The 26,494-nt window shown below is 41.2% G+C and overlaps 1 protein-coding gene across 5 annotated transcripts in view; it reads right to left on the reverse strand.

Annotated features, from left to right (window-relative positions):
- Nucleotides 1-5,334: 5,334 nt before the first annotated feature.
- Nucleotides 5,335-26,494, reverse strand: part of FARS2 (phenylalanyl-tRNA synthetase 2, mitochondrial) — a 231,259-nt gene continuing 210,099 nt past the window's right edge. For 4 of the 5 annotated variants that reach the window (XM_057369135.1, XM_057369136.1, XM_057369137.1 and 1 more), the window contains one exon: nucleotides 5,337-5,848. In XM_057369135.1, the coding sequence (XP_057225118.1) occupies nucleotides 5,710-5,848 (139 nt within the window). In that variant the 3' untranslated portion in view covers nucleotides 5,337-5,709. Of the gene's footprint in view, nucleotides 5,849-26,494 lie in introns of all 5 variants that reach the window. The other variant, XM_057369139.1, reaches the window with a different exon arrangement.

Below are 26,494 nucleotides of genomic sequence, written 5' to 3' on the forward strand. Positions count from 1 at the left end.
TGAGAATCAATAATTCCTTAAATTAATCATCAGTTACAGCAATAAATGATGACCAAAAAGTTGGGCTGCACATGTTAATTATTTACTATGTGCCTAYGCAAAGGCAGCAGCCAAAATCCCATCCATGCCTCCCTGGCATAGCTCAGCACTTTGAACCCAGGACATGAGCAACTTGTTCCTCAGCTACCCTGTGATCACTCCCTAAGCCTGCTCTCCTCCCCCAGAATGACACTGCTGTCACCACTGCCACCGAGTGTGGGGTTACAAAATATTTCAAATGACTAAACATTTGGACAGATACCTCAAGTTTGGACTTCCAAACCTGTACAGACACTGTTGAAATCCCACAAGCAGTTAATCGTACCTGCTGGGGTCTAATAAGCTTTTAATCCTGACCCCTGGCCTCAGAGTGCCTCCCATCTATGGGTGGACAGGGAAATAACCATTTACATGCACGCAGCGATTCTGCTGAAAAATGGCTGCACAGGCAGCGCATCGCGAGATGCACCTAATTGATGCTGTGCTGCAGCAAACACCAACACAGCCTGCCTGGCTGTGTCACACGGGAAGCTGCAGACACTAAAAAGAGAACAATCTCCTGCCCATTTAAGTGGCAGCTGCTCCAGATGACTGCAGTGCTGCCCAGCAAATTACTGAGCAGGCAGAGGCACAATTCCCTGGACTGCGTGTTAATCACCTGCATCCAGAGGGTGAGCACAGAGAGACCCTGCAGTAATGCGGCGCGGGAGAACGGGCTTTAGGCTGTGGGATAATAAATCTCCCTGCCTGCAGCCTGGCACTGTTTCTTCACCAAAGTTACACCACATTTCAACCGCAAGAACTGCGGGAGGAGGCAAAAAAAAAAAAAAAACTGAAATGAGAAAGCAAGGTCGTGTCAGAAGTCCAAGGCAAAAAGGCAGACTAAACCAGACTCTACTCGGTTAACAGCGGGCATAAATAGATAACAGAGGCCATCTGACAAAAGCACAAAAGCATGAAAACTGCCAAASATTTGAGTGCATCAGATGTTAATGATGATCAAACCTTATACAACATTCTGGAGAAGACAGTGCCTTCACCCAGCATATGTCCATGCTCTGTGTTGAACTGCAATTGTGTCCTCTGAGATACTCAGCGTAAAATTCTGATGTAATTGTAGCAACATTTAAAAGCAGTAAGTACCAATGACTAGTTTCTTGTGCTCCCTACAAATTTGTTCAAGGTCCTCACAGGATTGCTTCAGTTTTGGTGGCCCTTCAGGGAGAATGCTCATGTATCTTAAAATTTGATCAGGATGTGTGTAATTAGTCAATATGGCCTGTTCTACACAGAAGGCAAATCTGTTTTACAGAATCAGTAATCTCTGAGTAAAGATGTGCAGCAGACAGTAGCTGAAGAGAGCTTTGAGCTTTAAAATTATGGCTACTTATTTCAGAGTTGAAGTATAAACCTATTTTCTCTCCCAGATGGTAACAATTCAGATGGAAATAGTTCAGTGATACCAACTAGGAAGCCTCAAAATACACAGCACAATCATTTTGTATGCTAACACTGAATCTGACAGAATGCTCCTGTGCATAGAACTGCTTCTGTCTGTGTTTGGGGTGGTGGTGGCAACACAGAGTRCTTCCTAACCTTGGCTTAGCTAACGAGCCCCAGTCACCCTTCAGTCAATGCACAGTGAAGAGCAGATTCCTTAGTTTTGCCCAAATACWAACTCAATGAGACAGACATAATTCTGCTTTTCGGGGCAAGACTACCTGTGTTTACTTCAATGAACAACCAAAGAGCCCTGTCATCACTGTAAGTTTTCCAGGGACAGTTGAAATGCATCAATCACTGCAGATAAAAACTACCAAACACACAAAAGCCCACAGCTTTTATTTTTTTTTGTTTGTTTGGTTTGGTTTTTTTTTAAAGAAAAAAATCTAATCCTTATGAAATTATTCAAGGGCTGAGACCATTTTGTCAGTACTTGAGACACTCAGTACAGGTGCAGAGTAAGAAGACAGTAAATTCAGTGCTGCACTGCAGCCACCCACTGCAGAAGGGAAGCAGTAACACTCTCAATRGAAGGGAAATAATGACCACCAGTGAATTACTAACAGAGTTTGGATTCTCAGAAGAAAACTGAGTTCAGATTTGTGCARCTGTTTGATCATGTCTGGCAATACCATGACAGAGATGACTGCAGTCTCAAGGGTAAAAACACAGAGCCATGTCCTGCCTGTCTACATCACACCACCTTTCCATTGCAGCACCTTGAATAAGAACATCAGAACCAGGTAAGAGTGCACCATGAATCTGCTGCCAGCTTACTGGGAATATACCAAAATGGGTGTTAAAGCTAGWTGTTTAGTCTTTCAGGAATCACAGTCAGCTTGAAAACCAATGGCAACTAGAAACAAAACCAGCACCCAGAACATTTAAACTGCACACTGTTCAGTCACACAAATCCCCAGCCACAACTCCTGTAGCTTCTTTTGTACAATTGACTTTTTTCTCCTTTATTAAAGGATTCTGATGTAAAACTCAGAGGCACACAAAAATATACACAGGTAACTCATTAAAGACAAGAAGCAGTGCATTGTGCCTGTCACTAATCTGCCAGCGTGCCCATTAGTTACTCAGATGCTGGTCCCCTTAGCATTTTCACATGGCAYGGTATCAATTTGATATTTGGGCACTCATCCCCTTTTACTGGGCTTGTAGCTCATCCACAAGTGATGGGGATGAGCTGGGGGATGTTCATGAGACAGACTGTAGGGCAGCAGAGACCAGCAAGGGATCTTGGCAGCGATGCTGCTCTCTGTCCTCAAGTCAGTTCACCGACCTTTGKGCAACTATGTCTTGAGAAAAGCCAAGTGACAGCAGAGGATAAAACTTTCTTTGACAGCTGGGTTGTGGCTGTACCAGGGACCTTCCTTGGTGATACACCCACCAGGATCAGCCCAGTCTCTGAGATCCTGCTGGCATCCTGTGTCTCTGACCAGAAGTAAAATTAATCATGGCTTTTCCAACCTTGGGATTCTTGTGGGCTTTCTGTTGGCAACCCCAAAGGATCAATCACATGGTTTGAGAGTTTACTGCTATCCATAGCCAATTTTCCCAGTAGAATTAAGGTCAGGCTTTGAAGGAAAAACCATGTTTTCCCAAGGACAGCAACATGAAAGTGCAACTTGGATGCCTTTTGATCTGAGGTCTGCTTTGCTACTTGTGTGAATCTTGGCCAGAACAACAGGTCTTCAGAGTAGATAAATCCTACAATATATATGACAAAGGCTTACCGAATCTAAATATAACACAAGTATTTGTATTATGCTCATAGCCAACCCATGATTTTACAGGCCTTCATATGATTGAATCACACTTGTTCCTGAAGAAGCTCTTTGGGTTTTTTTAATCTTAATGGTTGACATTTTTGTCTGAAAGTTGCTCCTATGAAAACACATGCTCCAGAAGACAATCCCATGGTATCAGGAAAAGTTTTGCATTTCCCCCTTATCCTATTAGTCTGAAATKAACCCTTCAGGTTTCAAAGGACAACAGCCAAGGCCTGGCTTTTGCAGAGAGCCCATGCTCACCAGAGTGCAGCCCAGACACAGAGAATCATAGAAGTGTTTAGCTTGGAAAAGAGCTCTAAAAGCATTGAGTCAAACACAATCCATGTTAGTGACTGGAGACAGTAGAACACCCAAACTGCCTTGCAAAGCCTGTGGCTGCAGTGAAAGAGGCTCAATGTCCAGTTTTCTCCTCCTTGATTATCCCAGATTTCTATGCCCCCAAAACTGGCTGATCAGAATCAGRGAAGAACTGAAGGATTTGCGGAGCAGAAAAAGGAAACTTCACTAATTAATAAATAAAAAGGGAAATCTTGAGATCTACTTCCCCACAGATATTCTCCTGTTTTCCCAAGAGACTTGGTTCTTTCATACAGCACACAGGTTATAGTACTCTCTCCATAGGTAATTCCATCAATAAAGACCCACATAATCTGCTGCCCCATGTGACAGCATCAGTCAGGTCCTGTTCTGGAACAATTACTGCTCAGTGCAGTTCAKGGAAGCCCTCCTCCTCCTCAGGTCCTCACTGAGAATTCTGAAAAGGTGAAGGATGAAGGGGACAGGAAAACATCAAATGGGCTAGGCTGTATTTATGAACYTCAGTAGATGATGGTTTAAAAATGACCAAGTAGGTTTTTCTGGTGCCCAAATGGCACCCATTCTTTTTGCCTTGAAGAARTCTAGCATATTGTTWYCATAATCAAGTTATTTGGATAACAYAACAGCAATTTAGATTAGGATTTGTTTACACAGCTAAATATGTTGAGTAATGAAATTAAAATGAGCTCTCTGCCTCTGTCACATCTGCAATAGTAACTGGCTTCTTACAGTTGAGTACAAGCCTGCTGCACAGATGTTTCTTGATAAGGTATAAATCAGTGTTGGATGCTGTTTATTGCAGCATTTTTACCGCCTTCTTCCCTGAAGGAGGGAATGTTGCCTGCACAGGAACCAGATGCAACCTGCAAGACTGTATGAAATATCATCATAAGCCAAAACAGGTCCCATATTCCATATCAGCATCTGCAATGGCTCATCAAGTATTTATCAGATCATTTGAACACWTCTACAGGCCCTAGCATCATGCCACCGCCAGAATTTACTTATTATAACCTGCAATAAAAAAGGCAAGCAACCTGTTAAGCAACTGGTACCTCTAACAGCAGGAGATCCCATTTTAGTTTGGTTTCCTGCCTCAAAGGGCAAATTTCTGAGCAGACACTGCTGCTAGAAAGCAAGATACTGTAAGAGATCAAGGCAGCTGCTTTTCAGGGCATTGCAGGGAAGAGTCTCTCTCTACTGCCATCCTGCCCCAGTGATATTAATACTTTGATGGTGACAGGGGAGGAGTCTTATCTTGCACTGGTGTCTGTGCAAAGAGAAGTGAGACAAGGGAGGTTGTCTCCCAGTGAAGGTGGYACAGCTTGGAGCACCTCACTAAGCTCTGCTCAGCTCTGTAGGAGCAAGAGGATATTGAGAAACTTGTCAATGACCCAGCATTTGAAGACAGCCAAGCCTGGCCCAAGCCACACTGGCTCCTTCTCTGCAGCTGATGAAAGCAACACCCATGAACTCTGAAGGTAAGAGAGCCAAACTTCACAAGATGTACTTCTTGGAAGGTTCCTTGAAGGAAAATCTGACATTCCAATTATAAAAAAAAAAAAAAAAAAAAAAAAGCAAAAAAAAAAATGGGGGTGGAGTGGGGTGAGGAAAGATGGGTTTTTCTTCCCTGAGCTAATCTGTGTCTCTGATTTGCTTCACTTGTTACATGGACAGAACATCCTGTCAACACAGAAATAATGCCAAGTATTTACAGTTTAATGGAACCCAGGGACCAATTAACAACACAGAAAACCACCAGGCACTGTAATTCTTTTCGTAACAGGAGGGAGATCTTGCATTACTGCTGTTCCCCCATTCCTCAAAATAAAGCTCCAGCATTTTGTCAATGATTTCTSAGTAGTAATGTTTATTACCTGATAGTTTTACCATTGCCCCTTTATCAATCACTTTCTATGCTCAGTCACAAAACCCCTCTCTCTATTTGTTACCTACATCCCCCCGAAAAAAAAAAGAAAAAAAAGGAAGAAAAAAGGAAGGAAAAAAAGCAAAAAGCAACTGTCCTTGGGGCTTCAGAGCAGCGTTGCTAGAACCTGCCCTCCACCCCAAGCTCCCGAACTGCTGACTCCTCAATAGCTTGATGGATGTGATGCACCTCGTCCTGCGTGAGCGTCCTCTCTGGGTGCCGGTAAATGATTCGGTAGCAGTGGCTGACCTTCTTTGTCCTACAAAACACAAACCAAAAGAGGACTCATAAATACATGTGCCTACAAATGCAAATACATGAGAGGCCAAACACTTACCCTCTGGATCATTTTTATTTGCGGTCTAATTTTGCTCCTGTTGCTTGAAAATCACCTTAATGCTAAAATACACAGTCCAGAGAGGCGGGACTGAGATGAATTTTAATTTTGGCAGAGGACTTTGCTGAAGTCCACCTTGTAATGCCTTAATTTGTACTGTGGTGTGGTAGCTTCTTACCAGAGCAAACCACCCCAGGAGGAGGGCTTCTTACCCTGTAGTATGGAAAGTAAAAGACAAAGGAGAACAGGGAACAGGAATATAAAAAAGGGAATGATGGGGGAAAAAGTGTAAGAGTTGCTGGCTAGGCAAAGACAAATTAATGAAAAATCAGGGSAAACCATTTAGTTGAGTAAGAGTGAAAAAAAATCTTCTTGCTCTCCACCAAAAGCAGGCAGAAGCACCTAGCTCTTGCAAGGGCATCTCTCTAATTGCAATGCCCGTGTTACTGAATTTAAATAGCAGTTGCAGCATCCCTTCTAGTTTCAAATGGAGCCCCCACAGCTTCTTCTTTCAAAGGTGGACACTCACTACAGTCAAAGCGAGAAAATTGGAAAGGAAAAATAATGGGAAACAAGACAGTACCAAGCAGAAGAAGCTCCCAGATTGGCAGAACTCTGCATTTAATGACACACAAAGGCAGTCAGCAAGCTTTGGRTCATCTCTCTCCTGAAAATTGTTTCATGTTAGAAATGTGTCTATGTTTATGACTATTTGATTAAACATAAGGTTAGATGTGTGCATCCACAAAGATAACTCTCAAGATACTCATTTCAACCTCAAATCCTACTAGAAACAAGCACAGGTAATTTTTACCTCAGAGCAGCTATTTGGTACCAATTTGGTACCTTGTTGGGTGGAAGTTTGCCCTGCTCCCACTGGCAGTTTACAACAAAAAGGCTACTTCTAATTAAAGCATTCYTCCTCTTTTTTGTGTGCTCTGAAGATAAAGCAATTTAAATCTGGCGAGCACTGGAAAGGGCAARCAGCATTTCATAAAGTGTTAAGCTGACTGCAGTTAACTGCTAAAAGCCAGCCAAGAGCTTTCCCTGTGTGCAGGTTAAATGCTGCAGAAAAGTGATCTTTGGGAAAAGAGGGGGAGGTGAAACTGTGGGGAAGGTGTTGCTCTGCTCCACCTCTTCAAWGCAGCCAAGAGGACAGACCTGGGAGAAGAAAGTGAATGGAATAACAAGGATTTGGTTCGATGCTACATTGCCAGTAAGAAATTTGARTAAGAGAGAGGGATAAGGCATTGGAGCTCAACAATTTTCAAAACCACGCTGCTAAACATCCTTAGAGCCAGTAGTATCTCAATTTTTAAAGGTGCTACAGGAATACACCTGATCAAAAACATTTACAAACTGCTTTGGCTGAAAACCTGTTTGGAAGATGTACAGTCTCAGGCCTAATCCTGAAGTTTTGCAACGATTGGGAACACATTCCATGATGGAAAAATTCATTACCATTATTTAATGTGATGTAAACACARGTTTGCTTAATGCAGGTGTAAGGTRTGGTAGGCATAGCTACAGCAMTGCTCCTGCRCTGGCCTTGGTWAAATGAAAGTGACAATTCATCCTGACTTAGGTTTCTGTGCCCCCCTCCCTCCATCCTGGTGAGCAGTTCACTCCATAACAAATCAAATATGGCAGAATAGGACACRGCAGTTTCTTGTGGGTGTTGTGGAAGAACAGTAGCTTTAGGAGGTATTYAAATCAGGAAAGGGTAGAGGTCTTAGAGAGCAGCACTGGACTAGAGTTCTGCTAGCTGCTGTTGAAGTTAAGTGCTGGTGTGGGACATATAAAATGGGGATTGCATTAAATGCAATTAATCTAGATTTAATTGCAGGCAGAAAAAGAAGTTGTAACTACAAATACACATGACTGGCGACACATAATTCCACACAACAGGGATGCTACATGGTATGCTACATTTTTCTCCCACTTTTTATCTAGGTTTATTCACATCTCTGTGACTAATTAGAAAGAAGTAGTATAAAGGTTCAAAGCTATTTTACTGAAAGACACACTGCAAGTTTCAAAACCTTAAGCATCATTTCCAGAGTACTATTACTAACTTTTCAAGGGAGATGGGGAAAAGCACTTATTCGCTCTTCCCTCCCCTAACACTTCCCTCGCTTCCAAATAAAATACCGTGATTAATCCTGTCATCAGCTGCAACTGGAAACAATTATTGTCAGCAAATAATACCTTTGCTCACTCTGTTATTTTCCTCTCCTTTTGTTCTGCAGAGCCACAGAGTGTTTGCCTACCTTAAAGATGGCTCTGCTAATGCATAATGAAGTCTCTGCTGCATGTCATGCTGCAGCCTGACRATACAGAAGCAGTAGCTCTCTATCCTGAGAAATAAAATTTTGAGGCCAAAACCTACAGCAGCAGCTTCATGAGGTTAAAAAAAAAAAAAGAAACAAAGGAAAACATTTAGAAACTTAATGAGCTTTTCTAAATAAAGCCAGTGAGCACACTGGGCTTTATTCACCCAAAGTGCACCGCCAGACAAGTCCATGCGGTCGCAGTCACGCGGACTCCTCTCCCATTAGGCTTCAGCTGATCTTAGTGTCACAAGTCTCCTCTGCACCAGCCTGCGGCTTTCAGGTAATGAAATGCAGTGACTACAGGGAAGCACTGCTCAAAGGGAGAAGGAAGGAAGGGATTTATTCTGATGCCACAGGAGGAAACAGGATATGGACTGTGAACAAACACTGGAGTAAAACAGTGCCTAATGCTCTTTCATTTGGAGGAAAGAGCTTTGCCTCRTAATTTGCAGGAACTGGCATGTGTCTGCCTCCATGTGCTAAGGGAGCTGCTCCCTTCCAAGTCAGAGTCGCTGCATGGGGTGCACCCAAAGATCAATGTGTATGTTTGGGTATTTCAGCCTGATACCTAAGCACAATAAAAAATTAAGGGGTCTTAGTCTGCCACTAGCCTAATAAAACAAACATGAAAGCACAGGCACCTGGGCTAGAATGACAGGGCAACAAAAATTAATACATGTATGTTAGCTTTCCCTGCATGGAAAACCACTGAAGGGTACTTAAATGAAGCTTGGCTAGAAAGCTGATCCCAGAAGCAACAAACAGCAAAACACTTCACCATTCTGAGGAACCTGTCTTGTAATCACATAAAACTAATCATAGGGTCATTTGGTAACCAAAATGTTGCATAAAGAATAATGYCTGGCAWTGGCATTTGTCTCTTCCACATGTAATACCATAACAAGAATGAAAATTTCTCCATCCTGAACTGGAAGAGTGRGATAAAAAGGGAAGCAGTGAGTGGGAAACCCCCTACTTTTTAACTGTGTTCTACTTTCCATCTGCCTTAAACAAAGCACAGAAGCACAGGGAGTTCTSTATGGAGGTTACCCCTGCTCTTAAGTGGTGAGGACAACACAGAACCAGACATTTTTCTAGAGAGCTGGATTTACTTTGAGGAACAGAAAACTAGAGATGACAATCACCCACAGCATGAAGGAGCAAAAAAGGGTACCATCCCTTTTGTGTGCCGAGCAGTTCACTAAGCAGTACTACTCACCATGACACCTACACTGCACCTTTTCCTACAGAATACTATTTAAAAGGAAAGATCTACACACAGGGTAGTGCAAGCACTTGAGATTTTTTTTTCTCTGTGTTAAGTGAGTCACGTTAATGAGAGTGTTTGAGGGTCTCCCTGCCATGGAAATTTGTATCCTATATGTCCTCAAAAAGTTCATCAACTAATTTCCTCTCATGAATCCTTACACAGTCCTCAATGACTGCTACATTCTTCACAGAGATTCACATCATGGAATGACCTCAAGGAAGAAAAAGGCTTGTTCTGTTTGCAACAATGTCCCAAAAGCAGTGATGATGGGAAGAAATTAAAATACTGTTTCATGTTRCCAGCATCCTAGTTGACAAAGCCACACAGAGAGCACAGCTTTGGTTTTGCTTTGTGGCTCCAGCAGTTCCATAATGGTTCACGTTTTAAAAGGAAATGGGGAAGAATATTAAACTGCAAAAAGAAGACGATGTAATTACTTGTTCCTTTTTGTTCTATGCTTTCAAACAACATCCATCTCTATGATAGGAGGCACAACTGCTTAATATCCCACCATAAATTTTAAATTGACAAATAGCACTCTTTGCTAGAAACCACATCATGGAAAATGGCAAAAGGCTTGTATTATATACCTTACCATCAGTGGCAAATATTTCAATTACCATGGTGACATGCACATAGAATATAGCAGTAATTCTCTGAACAAAGGTCTTTTCCCAAATATGCATTCTCATCAGTCCTTTCAAATGCTAATACTTGTCTCTCTGGAAGAGCATTTTGTACACACAGCATGTTCCTAAAAAGTGACATGTTTTTGTTTAAGGTGATTTTGATACCAGTGAAAGGCATTAGATCACCTCCAGAAGAAAGAATTACTTTAAACCCACAGAAAGCAGRCAATGATCATTTCTCTTGCCTACCTTCTCCAGCTGACACCARGCAGAAGGGTGGTTCAGCTTCAAAAAAAATTCAGGTCAAAATACACATATTGTGACAGTCAATTTTATTTGACCACTGTGGACTTTTTTTTCGTGGTCGCTTTAAGAGAGACGCATATTCACTGACAGATGATTGGACTGAAATATTGTTTTTCTATTTCACAGAACTGAGGCAGTAACGGACTTTTTGCTCTTTTCTAATTGGACTTGGTGAAATCTGTAGCTGAATACCAAACCTTAAACCTGCTTGACCTTTCCATTCTTTCTTTAGTATTAATTCCATTTTAAGCTTCTCTCTTCACAKAGAAAAAAGAAAAGTCCAGATTCTGTTAATAGCCAGATTATTGGGACAGATAAAGAGCACAGTATGGGATACAATTGCAAAGGACATAAATAACACCTTCTAGTTAAAATAGTGAAAAGTGGATAAAAAATGAAAGCACTCGGAAACTTTTTAGCTTCTCACTGGACACTGTTAGATAGCCGTAAATACAATCTAAGTCATTGTCCAGCATTCAAAAACATTGGATTAAATCAAAAGTTTTAATCTTTTCCTGTCTAAATCTATCAACTAATTTCTTGCATGCAGGAACAGATACAAACAGATAAATACTGAAAAAAATCTTCCACAGGCACMACTTGAAAGACAAAGTTTCCCGGCCATTAAACGTACTCACTAAATGTTTAATGAAATAGTTCAAGCAATTAGTTGTGCTTTGGCYGAGCACTTTGGCCCATAAAGTTTCCTTATTTCAAGAGATCACCTTGGTTTGTTGACAGAGGCCTGCAAAAGAACTACCACGAGCAGTGCAGGGGTCTCTTCCAGCTCCCGAGCAGAGGCAACTCTTGTAAATAGACTGAGTTGTACAAGAAACTGAGAGAGTATTTCCCTTGTGCACTGTTCTAGTCAGCTCAGTAACCAGCCAAGGATACAAACAACCCATCTCAGACCCAAGCACTTCCTACTAAAAAGCTCTTAAGTCTCACAGCATCAGAAGTAATGCATCATTACATGAAGGCAACAATGTAATATCACTAGGATGAAATAGAAAATCACCATTCTCCATTATACTAAAAAAAAATCTAGAGTACCCACAGGATCATAAGCTAACTCTGACACAGACTTTTGCTGCCACGGAAGGGCAAAAAAGCCAACAAAGCCTTGGGATTTTGGACTGTGTTTTTCCTTTTCATTTTAAAGACAGTGAGTCATTGATTCCTTGAAGAAGCAATGATCAATGGTTGTAAAGYAGGTATGAAACCAGTTCTCAAGGGGATGAAATCCAGCATCGGTGATGACTGTCCTCCAATCTCAATCTGTTTGGGAAAATCATTTATCAAACACAGGTGACAGAATTCCCATCATATTTGAYCAATGCCAATACTGAGGAATTTCACATGGATTTAAAGCTGGATGCAATTGAGGGTTGTCCCTCTTGCAAGGTGAACTTTGCATATTCACTTCACACTGGGCCTCCTCTGTTTTTGGGGGCTCACCAGTCCATCRAGTGGTTCAGTTCAAAATCCTCTAAATCCAGGAAGATCCAAGAGTAGGCTAGAGGCTGAATATCTTCAAGACTTGCCTTACTGTCAGCAGAGAACTCCAAAACACTCATCATGCCAGATAAATTCAACACTAWGCATGGAATGAGTCTCTCACCTTCCCAAGGCTGAGCCTTTCAGAAATGAAAAAAGCCATGCACACAAAGATCAGAACATRTGCAAACCTGTGAGACTCAGAATAAAGAACAAACCCCTATTTTTTCTTCAGGGTTATCGCTATGACAGGATTCAAGGAGTGCACAGGTGGAACAAAGATGGGAAAAAGAAAACTTTATGATACACAAAAATATACAAAAATATACACATACAAAATCCAGTGAAATAACTTCTACCCATTGCAGTGGGAAGCAAGTACTTGAGAAAGTATTTGAGACTTAATTTTATGTACTAAACATAGAAAAGTAATTGGATGTTGAAAGTAAGAGAGAAAAAAGGATAGTCTCAGCATGAGACAGAATACCTGTTCTGTGAACAGCACAGGGTTTCATTTTGCTTCACTTTCCCTAAGTTTGACTGAAAAATGTTAATGTCAAAGGCTTTTCAAAGACTTATCTTGTTTTCACAAAAAAACAAAAAAAACAAAAAAAAAAACAAAACCCAAAAATGCAAGGACTAATGTTTTTGGTATCTGTAGTTTAAAAATTGACCTCTGGAGCCTTAAGCATTCACTAACTGAGTAAATTAACAAAATAATTTGATTTGGATATTGTGCTCCGTGGGAATTCCCACCAAATTCCCATCAGGCAGGACTACATTTCCCATGAAAGGTCAAGGCAAAAAGTTCCTATGATGGATCACCCCCTCTCTCTGGAAAAGAGAYTTGGCTGGCATAGGTGATACTGACGAATCGAGGAGAGCAGAAGCACACGTTACCTGGAAATCCTGGTAGTGCTGGCAACTGAAGCATTTTGGCTACCAACCAGAAAATTCTTAGAGAAAAGTTCATGTTTTCAGTGGGTAAACACACAATAAATTGACATATTTGCTGCCATTGCTGGCTCTCCTGCTTTCTCCACATTTTTCTTGACCTCCGAAATCCCTGCTAATTTAGTGGCAGGAGGTATCTCTGCTAGCAACAGGCTCTGTGATTCTGTCAGAACTTTGTCACTTGGGTATCTCAGGGTATTCACAACCCTGTTGTGCCTTTCCACTGCAGCTGACAGTACTGGGGAAGATGAGGGACACAGCCTGTTAGCAAAGAGGAGCTCTGGAAGACACAGTTTGTAAAGTTGTACTTCTTGCACAAAGATATTGTATTCATCTCTCTCTGAGCCACAGCGTGCAAGTTAGAGGATGGAAGAAGTCTGGGTTCTCCTCCTATCAAACAGTGATGTTAATGATTTAATTCCTGGTCATTAGCCACAACAACAACACTCTAAACTTTCCAACCATTGGCAGCTGAAATGCTACCTGTACTTAAGAGTGACATCCCATCTCAATAACCCGAACAAATCCAACATGAGAGGTGAATTTGGGCTCTTTAAAATGCTTTCTAAAATATTTAWAATAAAAATGTTAAGTGTGATACCTTTTCAGTTCTTCTGAGTGAAAGATCAAAGACAAGAAGTATAAATATTTAGCAGTTTTTTCCGCCAACTAGATGTTAATACTAAAGGCTACAAAAAGTATTACTAAAAATAACATTGCTGTCAAATTAAAAYGTATTTCATAATCAAGTAGAAAGGGAATTTATACGAGAATTTAAAACAATTCATTCTCCTAACAAATGAAGATGGATGGCAATGACAGCTGGTTCAGATGCACCTCCACTGAGCACCAGCAGAAATCAGGGTCCAGATGACAGACAAGTGCATGCGTAGGCCTGAATGCTGTCTTAGACACTTGTATAAATTTTGTCACTGAGATTAGTGGTTTTGTCCTCACCAGGCCCAGGAGGTAGGTGTCTAAGCTCCGTTTACACTTGTCATGAGTTGAAGTAAACGTGAACATGGCTCTGGACTCAGATCAAGAACCTAAATGACTTTTCCAAGATCACACAGCAAATTGATGAGAGACAGGGGGCTTGGGTAAGTGCAGGCACAGACCCTTTGAGTTACCCTTCTTTCAAGTTACTCTTCCGTTGCACACACACTTCCAATCACCCTTCTTTTCTGCAAGTTGTACAGCAGTCCTGGAGACCAAAACAGGCTGTGTCAGGAAACAGCAACTCATCCCATATAGAATGGACAGGGCAGGGAAGAGTGGAGAGGCAACATCAGGATAACCAAATCTGCTGTTTGTTAAGTGACAAACTAAACACAAACCAGGAGAAAGGATGGGGACAAGATGTCAGCAGGAAGAGCTGAGATAACCTGAGAATAGAAGACAAGAGGGATTTTCAAATAGGAAGCAGAGGTTAAAATAAATAACTTGCCATTTTGGGTTTATTTTGAGGAAAAGCAATACATTAAAACGCCTGCAGCATCAGAAGGCAAGTTAGAAACATTTGTTGTTGTGGGTATGCAAATATAGGGGATTTCTCATTTGGTCTGCTTACAGTATCTGTCAAAGCTGGTGAAAACCCTTCAGCCACTTGTACCATTAAGTGTTGTTTGCTATGTCCTTCCAGTTCATAAGTTATTTTTCCTCTCAGAATTGTCAGGTTTATGAGCCTTAATCTGGCTAACTGGATTTGTTTTGGGGATGCAGAAATTCACCACTTTTCCTCCCTGAGGATAGAGTGGTTCCACACAGACAGCCACAAGAAACCTGTTCTCATYGTTTTTCTGACAGCTGCTGCCTTGGGAAGACAATYCAGAGAAAGTCCTCAGAGTAAGGARAACTACTGGCCAGCAGATAAAACTACTGTTAACACACAGGAAAACTGTCTGGATGCCAAACTTTTCTCTTGCCAGATCCCATTTGCACAGGTAATATATCTGGATGTGACGATACACAGAGTCTGGATCTTGCAGGTGAGGCTTTCATGGTTATTTTGAATGGAATGATGGGGTAAATGTCACAACACTGTTGAAACTAGCTAAAAGAAGACAACATATGCCAATGAGGTGCACAGGCCAGAACTTTCAGAGCTGTCAAAATGAGCATTAGTTTGGAAAACCCTAGGTGCCATGTTTGGCATGTCGCCCCCTTAATATTGCGGTTGCTCTTTATGAAAATCAAAATGTGTATATGATAGGAAATATGCATAGTGAACACCTCCTACAGCGAGATAATATGAGCATCGTGCAATAAAACACCACGTGGGCATGAAGATTAAAAGGTCAGGGCACAAAAAGAGATGCAACATTCTGTGASTGCAATGAAATTACTGGTCTGCCACTCAAGAAAGGAAAGCAAGCCATTGAGGCATTACACTAGGAAGATCAAAATACCATTTTTGTTATGACTTTACTAAAAAAGGCCAAGTAATCCTCCCACTAGCAGGAATTAATATCAACAAAGAAGGAATAAGATTTCAGCCCAGAAGAGTGAATTCACAGAGTAAACCAAATATTCTCAAATTGTCCAAGACATGAACTTCGCCCTAAAACACTTCAGGAATGAGCAGGAGAAATCTCAAGGCTGTTACCAGTTGTCTCTGAGAGTTCATGGAGGACAAGTAAGGCATGAAATGTTTCAAAACRGTTGGAGTGCTTATTTTTGGAAGCAGAAAAAGAACCCAAAGCTAGGAAGACATAGAAACTATAAACCTTTTCTTTTTAGTTTAATTTCACAGAAAAACTCTGGTGCAACTAATTAGACCAGTTGGTTGGAGCATGGTGTTAATACTRTCAAGGTTGTGGGTCCGATCCCTGTGTGGGCCGTTCACTTAAGAGTTGGGCTTGATGATCCTTGTGGGKCCCTTCCAACTTAAAATATTCTGCGAATCTGTGAAATTATTATGTGAACAGCACACAGTGGAAATTAAAAAGAGTAAAAAAAAAATAGAAAATGTGGATGTATTGATTAAATCTAGTCAAAACAACCTAATTTCCATCTAGAAAGGGATAACAGGTTAAAAAATGAATAATCAAAAACGGAAACAATTAATTGCAGGAAGCAGCAAACACCATGGAGTGCAGGTGCATGTGTAGGTGTGTGCATCTTCAGAGTGAGCTAAACCAGGTAAGAAAAAATAGTCTAAGATCAACATATCACAAAACATGGTTCCACTGGCAGCTGCAAGCAGTTCCAGACAAACCCAAAATATTTTAGGAAAAAAAATTATAAAAGCATTATAATGAAAAGTGAAAAAACTAAGAAAAATACTAAATCCAGTCCACAAAATTAGATAGTAAAAATCTGTCCTCCTAAATGTTCCACCTTGGAGGGAATTAGATATAGGTGGATGAGAAAACTGGTGATCAATACCAATGATTACTACCAAAAGGTGATCTTGCTGTTGTAGTTGCTACTAATTTGTTGTTTCTGGGAGCAGTTATCCACAGTTCAGGCATATCTGAAGGATCATTCTTGTAGGGTTCTTTAACCTGGTTCCTGGATGATGGACTATTTTCACTAATGGAAGAGGTGATGCAGCAGAAGTGTTTGTTAACCAGCATTTTACATTAAGCTGGGTAAAATATTGAATATAAYCAAACACAATATTAGGATAGAATATAACCAAACACAATATTAGGATAATCCTGACAAACTGGAAAAGCTGAAGAATATAATTCAACTGGGCCAAGTGAAAGCTGGGTGTACAGCAGCACTGCACAAAGCATCTAAGGAGCACACAGAATCATGAGCTGAAGGCGAACCTGTCATGTTCCCAGATAACACAAGCTATAAAGCAAGACTGAGAGAACATAGGTTGCTCAGCCTAAAGAACAGAAAGCATGGAGACATTCTCTAAATACTAAAATGCTGCTGCACAGTTAGGTAATAGTCTTTCATCAACATTCACAAGCAGCTGGAGACAAAAGTAATGAGCTCATATTGCAGAAATGTTCAGCTTGAAAATTCACTTGGAAAGGCAGTTGGGGTCCCCTTTGCTGGAAGTCTTAAAGGACTGGTTATACAAGTGTCTGTCAGGAATGCTATAAGTAGAGCTGATCCTGTTTTGGAGTAGGAGGATGAACTAGGTGGCAGTACTCTTCAACTCTTTAGCATAACATAATGTAACAGTCTTTAAAATGCAGAAAGTTATTTGAGTAGCAAAGATAGCTCCCTGTAGCTCCAATTTAACASACATCCTGTATTTGTTTATCCTCTGAAAGTGATGTAACCTCTTCAGACCAGCAACCCTACCATTCGCCTCACAGGCCAACATTGAGATACAGCTTTGGAAAGCAAAGTCTGCTCAGTTACYTTTCACTGCCTAAGTCAACAAAAGAAACCAACTAACAAGCAAACAAGCCAGAAAAGTCCACTGTATGAAGACAGCATCCCAAAGGGAGAATGTCACTCAACTGCTTGTCCCATTTGCTTCAGGGATGAGAGATGCCTTAGGAAAGCTCTAAGGAACAGTAGCCACAGAAGACGCTGTGTATCTTTGACAGRCTGAACTGCATTCTTTCTTTTAAGCTTTTCTGAGTTTATATTAAGAGCTTAACCCTTTGCTTTCAGCTTTCCAAGTTCACATTAAACCATGGACAATCTTAAAATAAGGGCAAAGTCTTTCTTCTAACAAAACAATGCTACAAACGTGCCCGTTTAAAGTCTTCACTCCAAAGCAATTTTGGGAAGTCCRGCAACTAGGAGATATCTGAAACACCAATCTTTAAATCAAGATTGCCTGGTTGATCCAACTCTGGGGACTACTGCCTTCTGACATAGAAGCTGATCAACTTTATGCCCTGCTTCAGGTGGAGAGACTGAAAAAATACAGAGGAAATGGAATGCCCTAGGAAATACTGCAAATCAGCTAATCTCATAACAGAGACCCCCACAATCTGTGGAGCCCAATACTGTGCTCTGAATAACCAGCCATGATTCATGCTATCCTGGCCTCCCCATTCTCACTCMATGTTCTGTATTCACTTACTGAACCTGTTCCTTTCGTGGACAACAGCTGTGAGAAAGGAGCTGCCTTTCATTTGACTTACCTACGCTGCCTTCTTCAGTACAGAATGAGAAGCCACCATAATAACCCCATCTACTTGTATAATAATGTGTGTAAGTAAGTCTGTATATACAACTCAGAATATTCTGTGATTCTGTGATCCATTCATCATTACAAGCCATTGCCTTTTTGTTAAGGCTGGGTTTCTTATTAACCTTCACAAGTTTGCTAGGACTGATAATATCAGTAGTTTTTGGGAAACMTTGATGTTTACTAAATCATTTTCAGGGATTACATGTTGATCTCATAAAAGTGCCACTGCATATGTGTTTCTGCTCTTACATGACACATGAAGTTGTCAAGGAAYAAATAAACTATTTATGACTTAGCCTGTACAGTAACAAAGAATGGCTTAATGGGGACATGTACTGCTTTGAAAGGACTGCAGTCTGTTGTTCCCTGAGCTAGAGACTTCTCTTAACAAAGTTTAAGATGTATACTCTCCTTTCTCATCAAAAAGAGATCAAATTCTTGATACAACTGTCTGAATCACAGTGGAAAGACTGATGCACGCCACAGGTTCCTGTACCACAGTGTAGGTAATTGTTGGTAATTCAGTTTAGGTCACACASAGCAACCATTACCTCAGATCACTAACTGAAATGAATTCAAGTTATTCTTATATGACTGACTTCAGAGTTACAGAAGACTGGCATTTTACATTAGATGCAACAATTTAGTGGCATGACCTTAAACACTGTCATCTCTGCTTGTAGATCTTCTTCACTTGAATTACAGTAACATACAAGGAAKGAGATATTCCTTCTGAGATTATAGGGAGCTACATCTGAACAGCTGCCTTGAAGTCATGACCTGGGGAGGTCATTCCATTAAGATCAGCAGGGTTTGTTCTCTACTTTGCCTAATCTGACACACCTACCAGGATGGCTGGTGTTCTAACATTAGACTTCAAAACATACTCAGTATGAAAGAATATGAAAATTRTTGGACAATGAGGATGGAGAGGTTTGCAGTACTGTTCATGCTCCATTCTGCATCCACCGTGTCTCTTCTCTGCACTCACATAGACAAACTCTCCCAGCCAACAACATCATCTCACTGTAGAGATGGCTGAACCAATACAGGTGCTGTGTGTATGAATTTAGGGAGAGAATATACTTCCTTAAAATGGAAGAGATCTCAGAAGTTACACTGTAGCCCTTATTGAGAAGATGGAGACTCGAATAACCCTGTGACATTTTGCACTGTAGTCTCTACCAAAAGGTGAAGACACAGAGACAGTTTGGACAACTCAGTAAGATCAGATTGCTGAGCAGCCTGAGAGAGAGAGAGAGAGCTGCAGAACTCCTTCCTGAAACTCACACATTTTTCAACCACAGTRTATCATGATAATTGATGCTATTGTGATTTTACTTTAGCATCCACTTGGGGAAGGGTTAAAAGGATCTCACCCCTGACTGCAACAAACACATCATAGAAGCCAAAGCACCATTCCAAAGGACAGGTTGGACAGGACTTGGACAGTTATAGGACAGTCAAAATATTTATAAGCACTTCTAAGCTGGCTGAAAGCTTTCTTATATTACTGGCACATCTGCACTGGCAGGGAAAAGCTTAGTCTCCTGTATCTCAACAGACCTCAGTTCTGATTCTGTATCTCACAACCCATCACAGAAACTCCACAGGGAAGCACGGAAAGAATCTGGATGAGGCTTAGCATCCACCTACAAAGCCCATGGTTAGATCCATACTGTGTTGGATCAATTTTTTTTTGTTTTATTGTTATTGTTTTTGTTTTTAAAATGTTGAGCCTGTATCTATTTTCTTTTCCACAAACACTGTGTGAGCATTTCAGTAGCAGCTGGGTAAGGCAATAAAACTGAGTAGCAGTGCTGTTTGCACAAATCCTTCTTCAATCCTGTCTCCAGGTGCTTCTCCCCACTTCTCAGATCTGCACTACTGCACCTAAACTGGCACATCTGTCTGAGTGGCTGTACATGTGATGAGCCACACCAGCAATCTGACGGGGTTGAAAACCCACCAAATCCCCAAGCTGGGTCACTGAATGGCCACCACAGCCACTCTGCCAGAACAGTGCACGGGTGAGAACAGCACAAAGCAAGACGTATTCTGCCAGGAAAAACCCATGGAAACAGGGGCTAAAATCACAAGCTGGTAATTCACTGAATCCACATAAACACTAAAACACGTCCTCCTTTTTCACCCCAAGTTCATGCAAAACCATGCTATACATCAAAATGAGATATGAGGGATAGGAAAAAAACCCTGTCTGGCTGTCCCCAAAAGTTGCTGAGTCCAAGCTCCTGACCTATTCCCACTGAAGGCAATGGGATGACATCTCTTTCTGCCAACTGAGGATTCAGCTGACGTTTTACAAAACAAGAGGGACATGTCCCTGGGTAGCAATGTTTTCAAAACTGATGAGCAGAAGCAGCCAGTCAGATCCTCTTCTTAAAAATGATGATACACCAGTTTAGCTAGGAAATGAATGAATGTTCAGGACAGCATGAGGTGAGGTAAGCAAAAACTGCCATGACAGCTGAACTTTGCAACWTTGCAACATTTTTGGCCATTAAATAAGCCTGAGGTCAGTGGTCTGAGCCGATCTTAGGTGTGTAGGGTCCTTTGCAAGGCCTCTAGAACAGGCAGTTCCCTGTTCTAGCACAGATTTCATTCTGTGCAAGTGGAATTGCCCCTTCTGACAAGCGTAATACACATCTTCAGAAAGTAGGCCTGTGTTTGTACGCTCATTCTSTCAGTATTTCATCAAATAGAATAAAAGTGCTTAAGAAGTTACTGAGTTAAAGGTTAATCTGTTAAAAATCATTGCCTTTAACTATTTCCCTGTATAGGGGATGCCAGCCCAATGTGCCTGGCGGCTTTTGGACACTGGAAAGCAAGGTTGGAAAGAAGTAGGGTGGGGGGATCAAGACTTAGAAATATTAAGGGTGAATCACTCCTTTGCTGAGAGAAGGCATGAYTGCCTTTAATGAACAGTTACATGGAGGATGTGAGATAATCTAAGTGGGACTGTTAGGAAATTTAACTATGTGATACTTTGMGCCATAATCTATAAAGCTGCTAACTGGGCTCAGTCAGTTGTTGAGTCATTACCGTACAAGACTGGGCTGCTTTGAAATCCATCTGCTAAAGGCATTGAGTGGTTTGCTTTTGGTTAGAGAAGATGGAAATGAGCACACTTGCTCATGAATTTTCAAGAATAAAAAATTAATAATAAAAAACCATTAGCCACAATTACACACCACCCACACTAACAATATTGTGTCATTTATATTTTAATTAAAGCTGTACTGAGATTGAGAATTAGCAGGAATGAAATTAGTATGGATTTTTAATGATCTGAGAAAAAAAAATACAGCACATTCTCTGCACTGAAGTATTTCTTACGACATCAACTCAAAGTAAAATGAGGACCGGGCAGAAGGATGCGGAGTACTACATATAAATCACTGATATTCCACCTTTCAGAATATTTTCACACTCAAACTGAGATGCTAAATGAGCTTAGGGTTAAATTTAGCAGAAAAAAAAAAAAAAAAGACAAGTATTTAAAAACACACTACTATGGATATAATTCATTCTGGAGTAACTACTCCCGCAAAGACCCAGGGCTGTGCTAGTCAGACAACTATTATCTTTCATCTGAAGAAAGTGTGATTAGTGGACGAAATGTCACATTTGCACTTAAGAATTGTTTCAAAAGCAACTTGTATCTTTTGGCACAACTCAGCCATTTAAAAAATACTGCAAGAGAAAGAGGCAGACAAAACCAAGAGCCCTCCTTTTTATGATTTCTCACCCTTGTATTAAGCCACGGGCTCAGCTTGAACATTCAGTGTCTCAGCAGCAGGCAGTTCCAAGGCAGCAGGACACAACTCTTCTCTGCTGGACCTCAGAGATGCAGGGCCAGGGCTCTTGGAGGTGAAGGCTCCTGCACAGCGCTGGCCCCATGGAGCACAGAGCAGCAGGACATGGAGCAAGGGGAAACTGCCCCTTCTTCACTCCCTCTGCTGTGAAAGGGGAGAGCTGGTCCCTGCAGCTGCTCTACAGCKTGTGGGAACAAGGTGGCCAAACTGGATGGAGAAGGAACAGTTGCTAACAAATACGAGTCTTCAGAGATTTTCCTCAAAGGTCACATTGACAGCATTACATATAAATTGAGCATTTCTTCTGAAGATGTCTGTGCACACTCACCACTAAAATATTCWCAGTGTTACTCCCACCTGCACTGCTGTCTTGAGCAGTGCAACATTCATGACCATTATACATGGACACTCTACAGCCCTTCTGGGCTTTGTAGTTGGGTGTAAGTTTGGTTTGAGTTTTTTTTTTTTAACTTTAAATGACAACTAGTCTCAGTTTTTCTGTCTTTTCACTCTTTTTTTCCCTTCTACTTTCATTTTGGCTTGGCATTTGCTGGCACTGAGCTGCAAAGCCATACATGGAGCCAACTAAAGTTATATGGGAAATTCAAGGAAAATGAGCTGTAAAACTAACGAAGAAGTACTTTCAGCACAGAGATACCAACTTCATGGTCACCCTCACTTGTAACCCCCTGAAAACATCACAGAAACCAAGAGGCACAGGAACTTGGACAGGTCTCATGATTCCATCTCTTTGCTAAGTTTTTATTTGGCACCTCTCTTTCAGCTTCATGTTAATAGCACCTTTGATGTGCCTTTTTTTACTTTTCAACTCTTTTAAAAACTTTCCATAAATGGACCCCACCCTCCACTCCACCATTACRTATCTCAAACAGAATCCCACAAAATATCAAGTTGATCTAGATGAGTTTGATCCATCCATATTGAAATTCTGATGGCAAATGATCACAGCAGCTAAATTTGGCTTATGGCACAAAGCCCCTATGCCTTCCATTCACTGGGCTACAGACATGCCAGCTGAAATATTGTGTGGCTTGAAAAGGCTACCACTGTGAGAATGAATGGACTGGGGTGAAATTGTAGAGACTTGTTTCCATCAGGAAATGAACCAAWCCCAAACTTTGCTGAAAATTCACTCTCTCTTGTGTTACAAACATACCTATGCACACACAGTAACCATGATGTTCACCCGGTTTGCCATTCCATTCAGGACAAGCATGCCTGCCTTCTCTCTGCTCTCTCCAGTGAGCAGAAACCAGACACACTTGGTTTTAGGAGATGGACAACAGCACTGAGAGCAGGTTCAAAGAAGCAGAGCACTTGTGGAAAGAAACAACTGGTCTTCTGCTAGGAAACAAAAARAGTATCTCAAGAATTGTAGACAAAGCCAAAATTAAATTTAAGTCTACTAACAAATTGAGGCTACTCACAAATTGTAAGGCTTGAGATACAGAGAATCACTGAGTTACCATTCATCAGCTGAACTGCTGAAAGCAACTATGTTCATGTTTCTACCCATTCCCCCAGTACAATAAAGTACAACAGTCTAAAGGACGCCTGTAAAAAATATTTAAGAACATGAAAACTTCCAAGCTATGCAGATGAGCAGAGAGGTAGCAATTCATTCAGCTACAAAAATGGGATCAATTCYAATTACAAGTTCATACCTTATTTATAGCAGCCTGGCCTGCCTAAACTAACATATTCATCTCTGATAAACATCAGACATSTCTGACCATGGCAGGATATCAGAAGGAGAAGCAGAGCTGAGAAGGACAGTGAGTGACAAGGACTTTCTGAAATGATTCATTCAATGAATCATTTAACCTCTTAGCWTGTGAAGTGAAATGCAGGCACCTCACTCAGCCTTCCTAAAAAGCTCAATTCAATAGAAACTCCCRTCCAAATAAAGGGCTCTGAAATCCCTGAAGAATGAAATACAAGTATTTTGACATATYTGGATTCCATGTGCAGGACCGTCCCTGTCTCTACCTGTAGTCCTACTGCACGACTGGTCAACTCTTACATGAGACAATGTGGCTTCTGAAAGGTAATCTGGCAATCTGGCAGTTTGGCAACATAGGCTGAGGCAAAACTCCTACCACGAACCTCAGAAAATAAAGAGTGTAAAACTTTGTGCACAAATGCTTTCAATATATTTATTGAAGTAATATTTGTGTGTTCAAACTTCCTCTTCAGCAGATATTTCAATACAGAAAAAACCAGTCTATTGTGAAACAACAGAGCAGACTGGATGGTGGTTTATCAGACTTGAGAGCAACAACTAGCAGTTGATCCATCACCCTCAACCTTAACAGAAAAAAAAAAGTGTCTCCCCTCATCCATCATGGCGTAAAGAGCAGTAGGTCTAAACACAAATATGATTAGCCTAGACTGCAATCTTTGATATACTAATGCCCGCAAAGTTTACCTGCAAAATTAAAAGGCAGCAGCCAACAGTTTTTGCATGAAAAGGACAGTCTCCAAGAGAAGATAAAGGGTATCTGTGTGACTTTCTGCTAGACATCCTCCAAAGCCACGGATTTTTCTCTTCCCACAGCAAATACCACAGCCTCTTCATCTGGAMATAACAGGCAGCAAGGTCTGCAAGAGCAGCAGCCTTGCCCTRCTCACTCCTGCGACAGCACCATGCCTGCCTTGTGGCCACACAGCTGCTCGTGCAGACAAATAAGCCCCACTCAGCTGAAGCACAACCCTCCCACCCTACTGCTTTTCGGGAGGACAGGCTCTCAGCTAGATCAGTCCCTCAGTTTGGATGCCATAACACAGGGGATGGTGTGAGTGAAGGAGTGAAGACTGGGAATAGTTAATCAAAACACAAGTTTTTGTCACTGTCTAAGATCACAGTTCCAGGACCAACSCCTGAGAATCTGCCAGCTCTGCTCCTACCTGCTTTGGGCTCTCCAAAACAACTGCCAACACAACATGTGACATCTTCAGTGGCTATCACCTGGGACAAATGCTCTGCCATCTTAACCTGACCTTTTTTAAGTTTGACTGAAAACATCCTTCACATGCCTATAGCTTCGGTGTGAGTTACTACAATATAAATTATACCACTGGCCTGCAACCTGTATKAGAACCAAGAGAGTGCTGAGCTGGATTCACCTTGCAATACATTCATTTTGTAAGCAACTCCTTTCCTCTTTTTCATAGTTACAGAGACTCATGGGAGAGCAAACAGAAGCCTGTGGGATTTGGGACGTTTGTCTGGCTGGAGGCATAAGAGAATCTGATTCATTTGTGTTTTCTTTCTGAAATGCAACAGCCATCAAGCAATCACAAAACAGTGCCATGATTAAACAACKGATCACAGCAAGCGTGGGGATGCCCACACACAGTAAATCTGYCCTGCTGCTTCCTGGGTAAGTTTGCAGCTTGTGCCATGTTCTGTACTGCTGTGTTAGACTGCTCCCTGCTCTCAAGCTAGCTCATGCACCGGCTTTCTAAAAGCGAGGCAAACTCTTTATTTAGATCTTCCGTTTGCACTTTTTAAAGAGACATTTGTGATTTTCCAAAAAAATAACAGAGCCCAGAGAACACATCCAAATATTGAAATTGAATTTGGGGGAAAACAACCATGTATCTTGGTTTAACTTTCACACTGGTGGAATTCAGAAAGAAAAAAATGYAAGTACTTCCAATACTTTTATGTTTGTTGAAAATTGCYGATAATTTTTGTTGCAAWAACATTTTCCTTCCACTTTCAACGYTCCTCTGAGACAAGACAAAAATAGCTTAAGTGTGAAAACGATCCATTTTACAGGCATCCAACTATTTTAAACCCTACTCCCCAGTCTGCTCCTGTATGCCTAGATCATCAGCAATTTATTTATGAAACTCCCTGAGGAAGGGAGTTTGCAAAGGAAAGGTAGGTGGGAAGCAAAAAAAGCCCTACATATACATATACATATACATATACATATACATATACATATACATATACATATACATATACATATACATATACATATACATATACATATACATATATGTTCATTCCCTAGAGGGGAAGTTACTGGGTGCCAAATTCTGACCTCTGACACAAAGCAAGTGTCACCTCACTACGAGCATGGTGTTGTTAAAGTCAATGAGATGCCCAGTACCACCAGGGTAAGCAGAACCCAACCCTAATGCTGAACATGCAGATTGAGGGAGGAAGCAGCAGACTTSAGTGCTGCTTTCGTCTCTTCCGTGMCATAAATCGCTGTGAGGTCATRGGAAAATCAGACAAGGGGTAAGGAGGAGGGCCACACTCACTCACTGTACTTGAGAGGAAACAGAGTAACACCACAAACTTTGAAGGTGAAAGTAGGTAAACTGATAAGGGAAATGTGTCATGGCATTGAAGGTCACTCGAAGCACTCCCTGAAGCTGGTAACCATAACCAATATGGACATAAGTCTTCATTTGGAGCAAATCCAAGGGGAATATGCTTAGAGTACTGGACTGGGCTCCTCCTTCATCCAACAGAGGAAAACCAGCTGATACTGAGATTAGATCAGTTGTTTGGAGCATGGTGATATTAACAACAAGGTTGCGTGTTTAGTACAGGCCTTTCACTTAAGAATGGACACAATGATCTTGT

This window comes from Malurus melanocephalus, unplaced genomic scaffold (genome assembly GCF_030028575.1).
Source record: "Malurus melanocephalus ecotype Western Australia unplaced genomic scaffold, MMel_1.1 scaffold_103, whole genome shotgun sequence".
NCBI classification, from domain to species: domain Eukaryota; kingdom Metazoa; phylum Chordata; class Aves; order Passeriformes; family Maluridae; genus Malurus; species Malurus melanocephalus.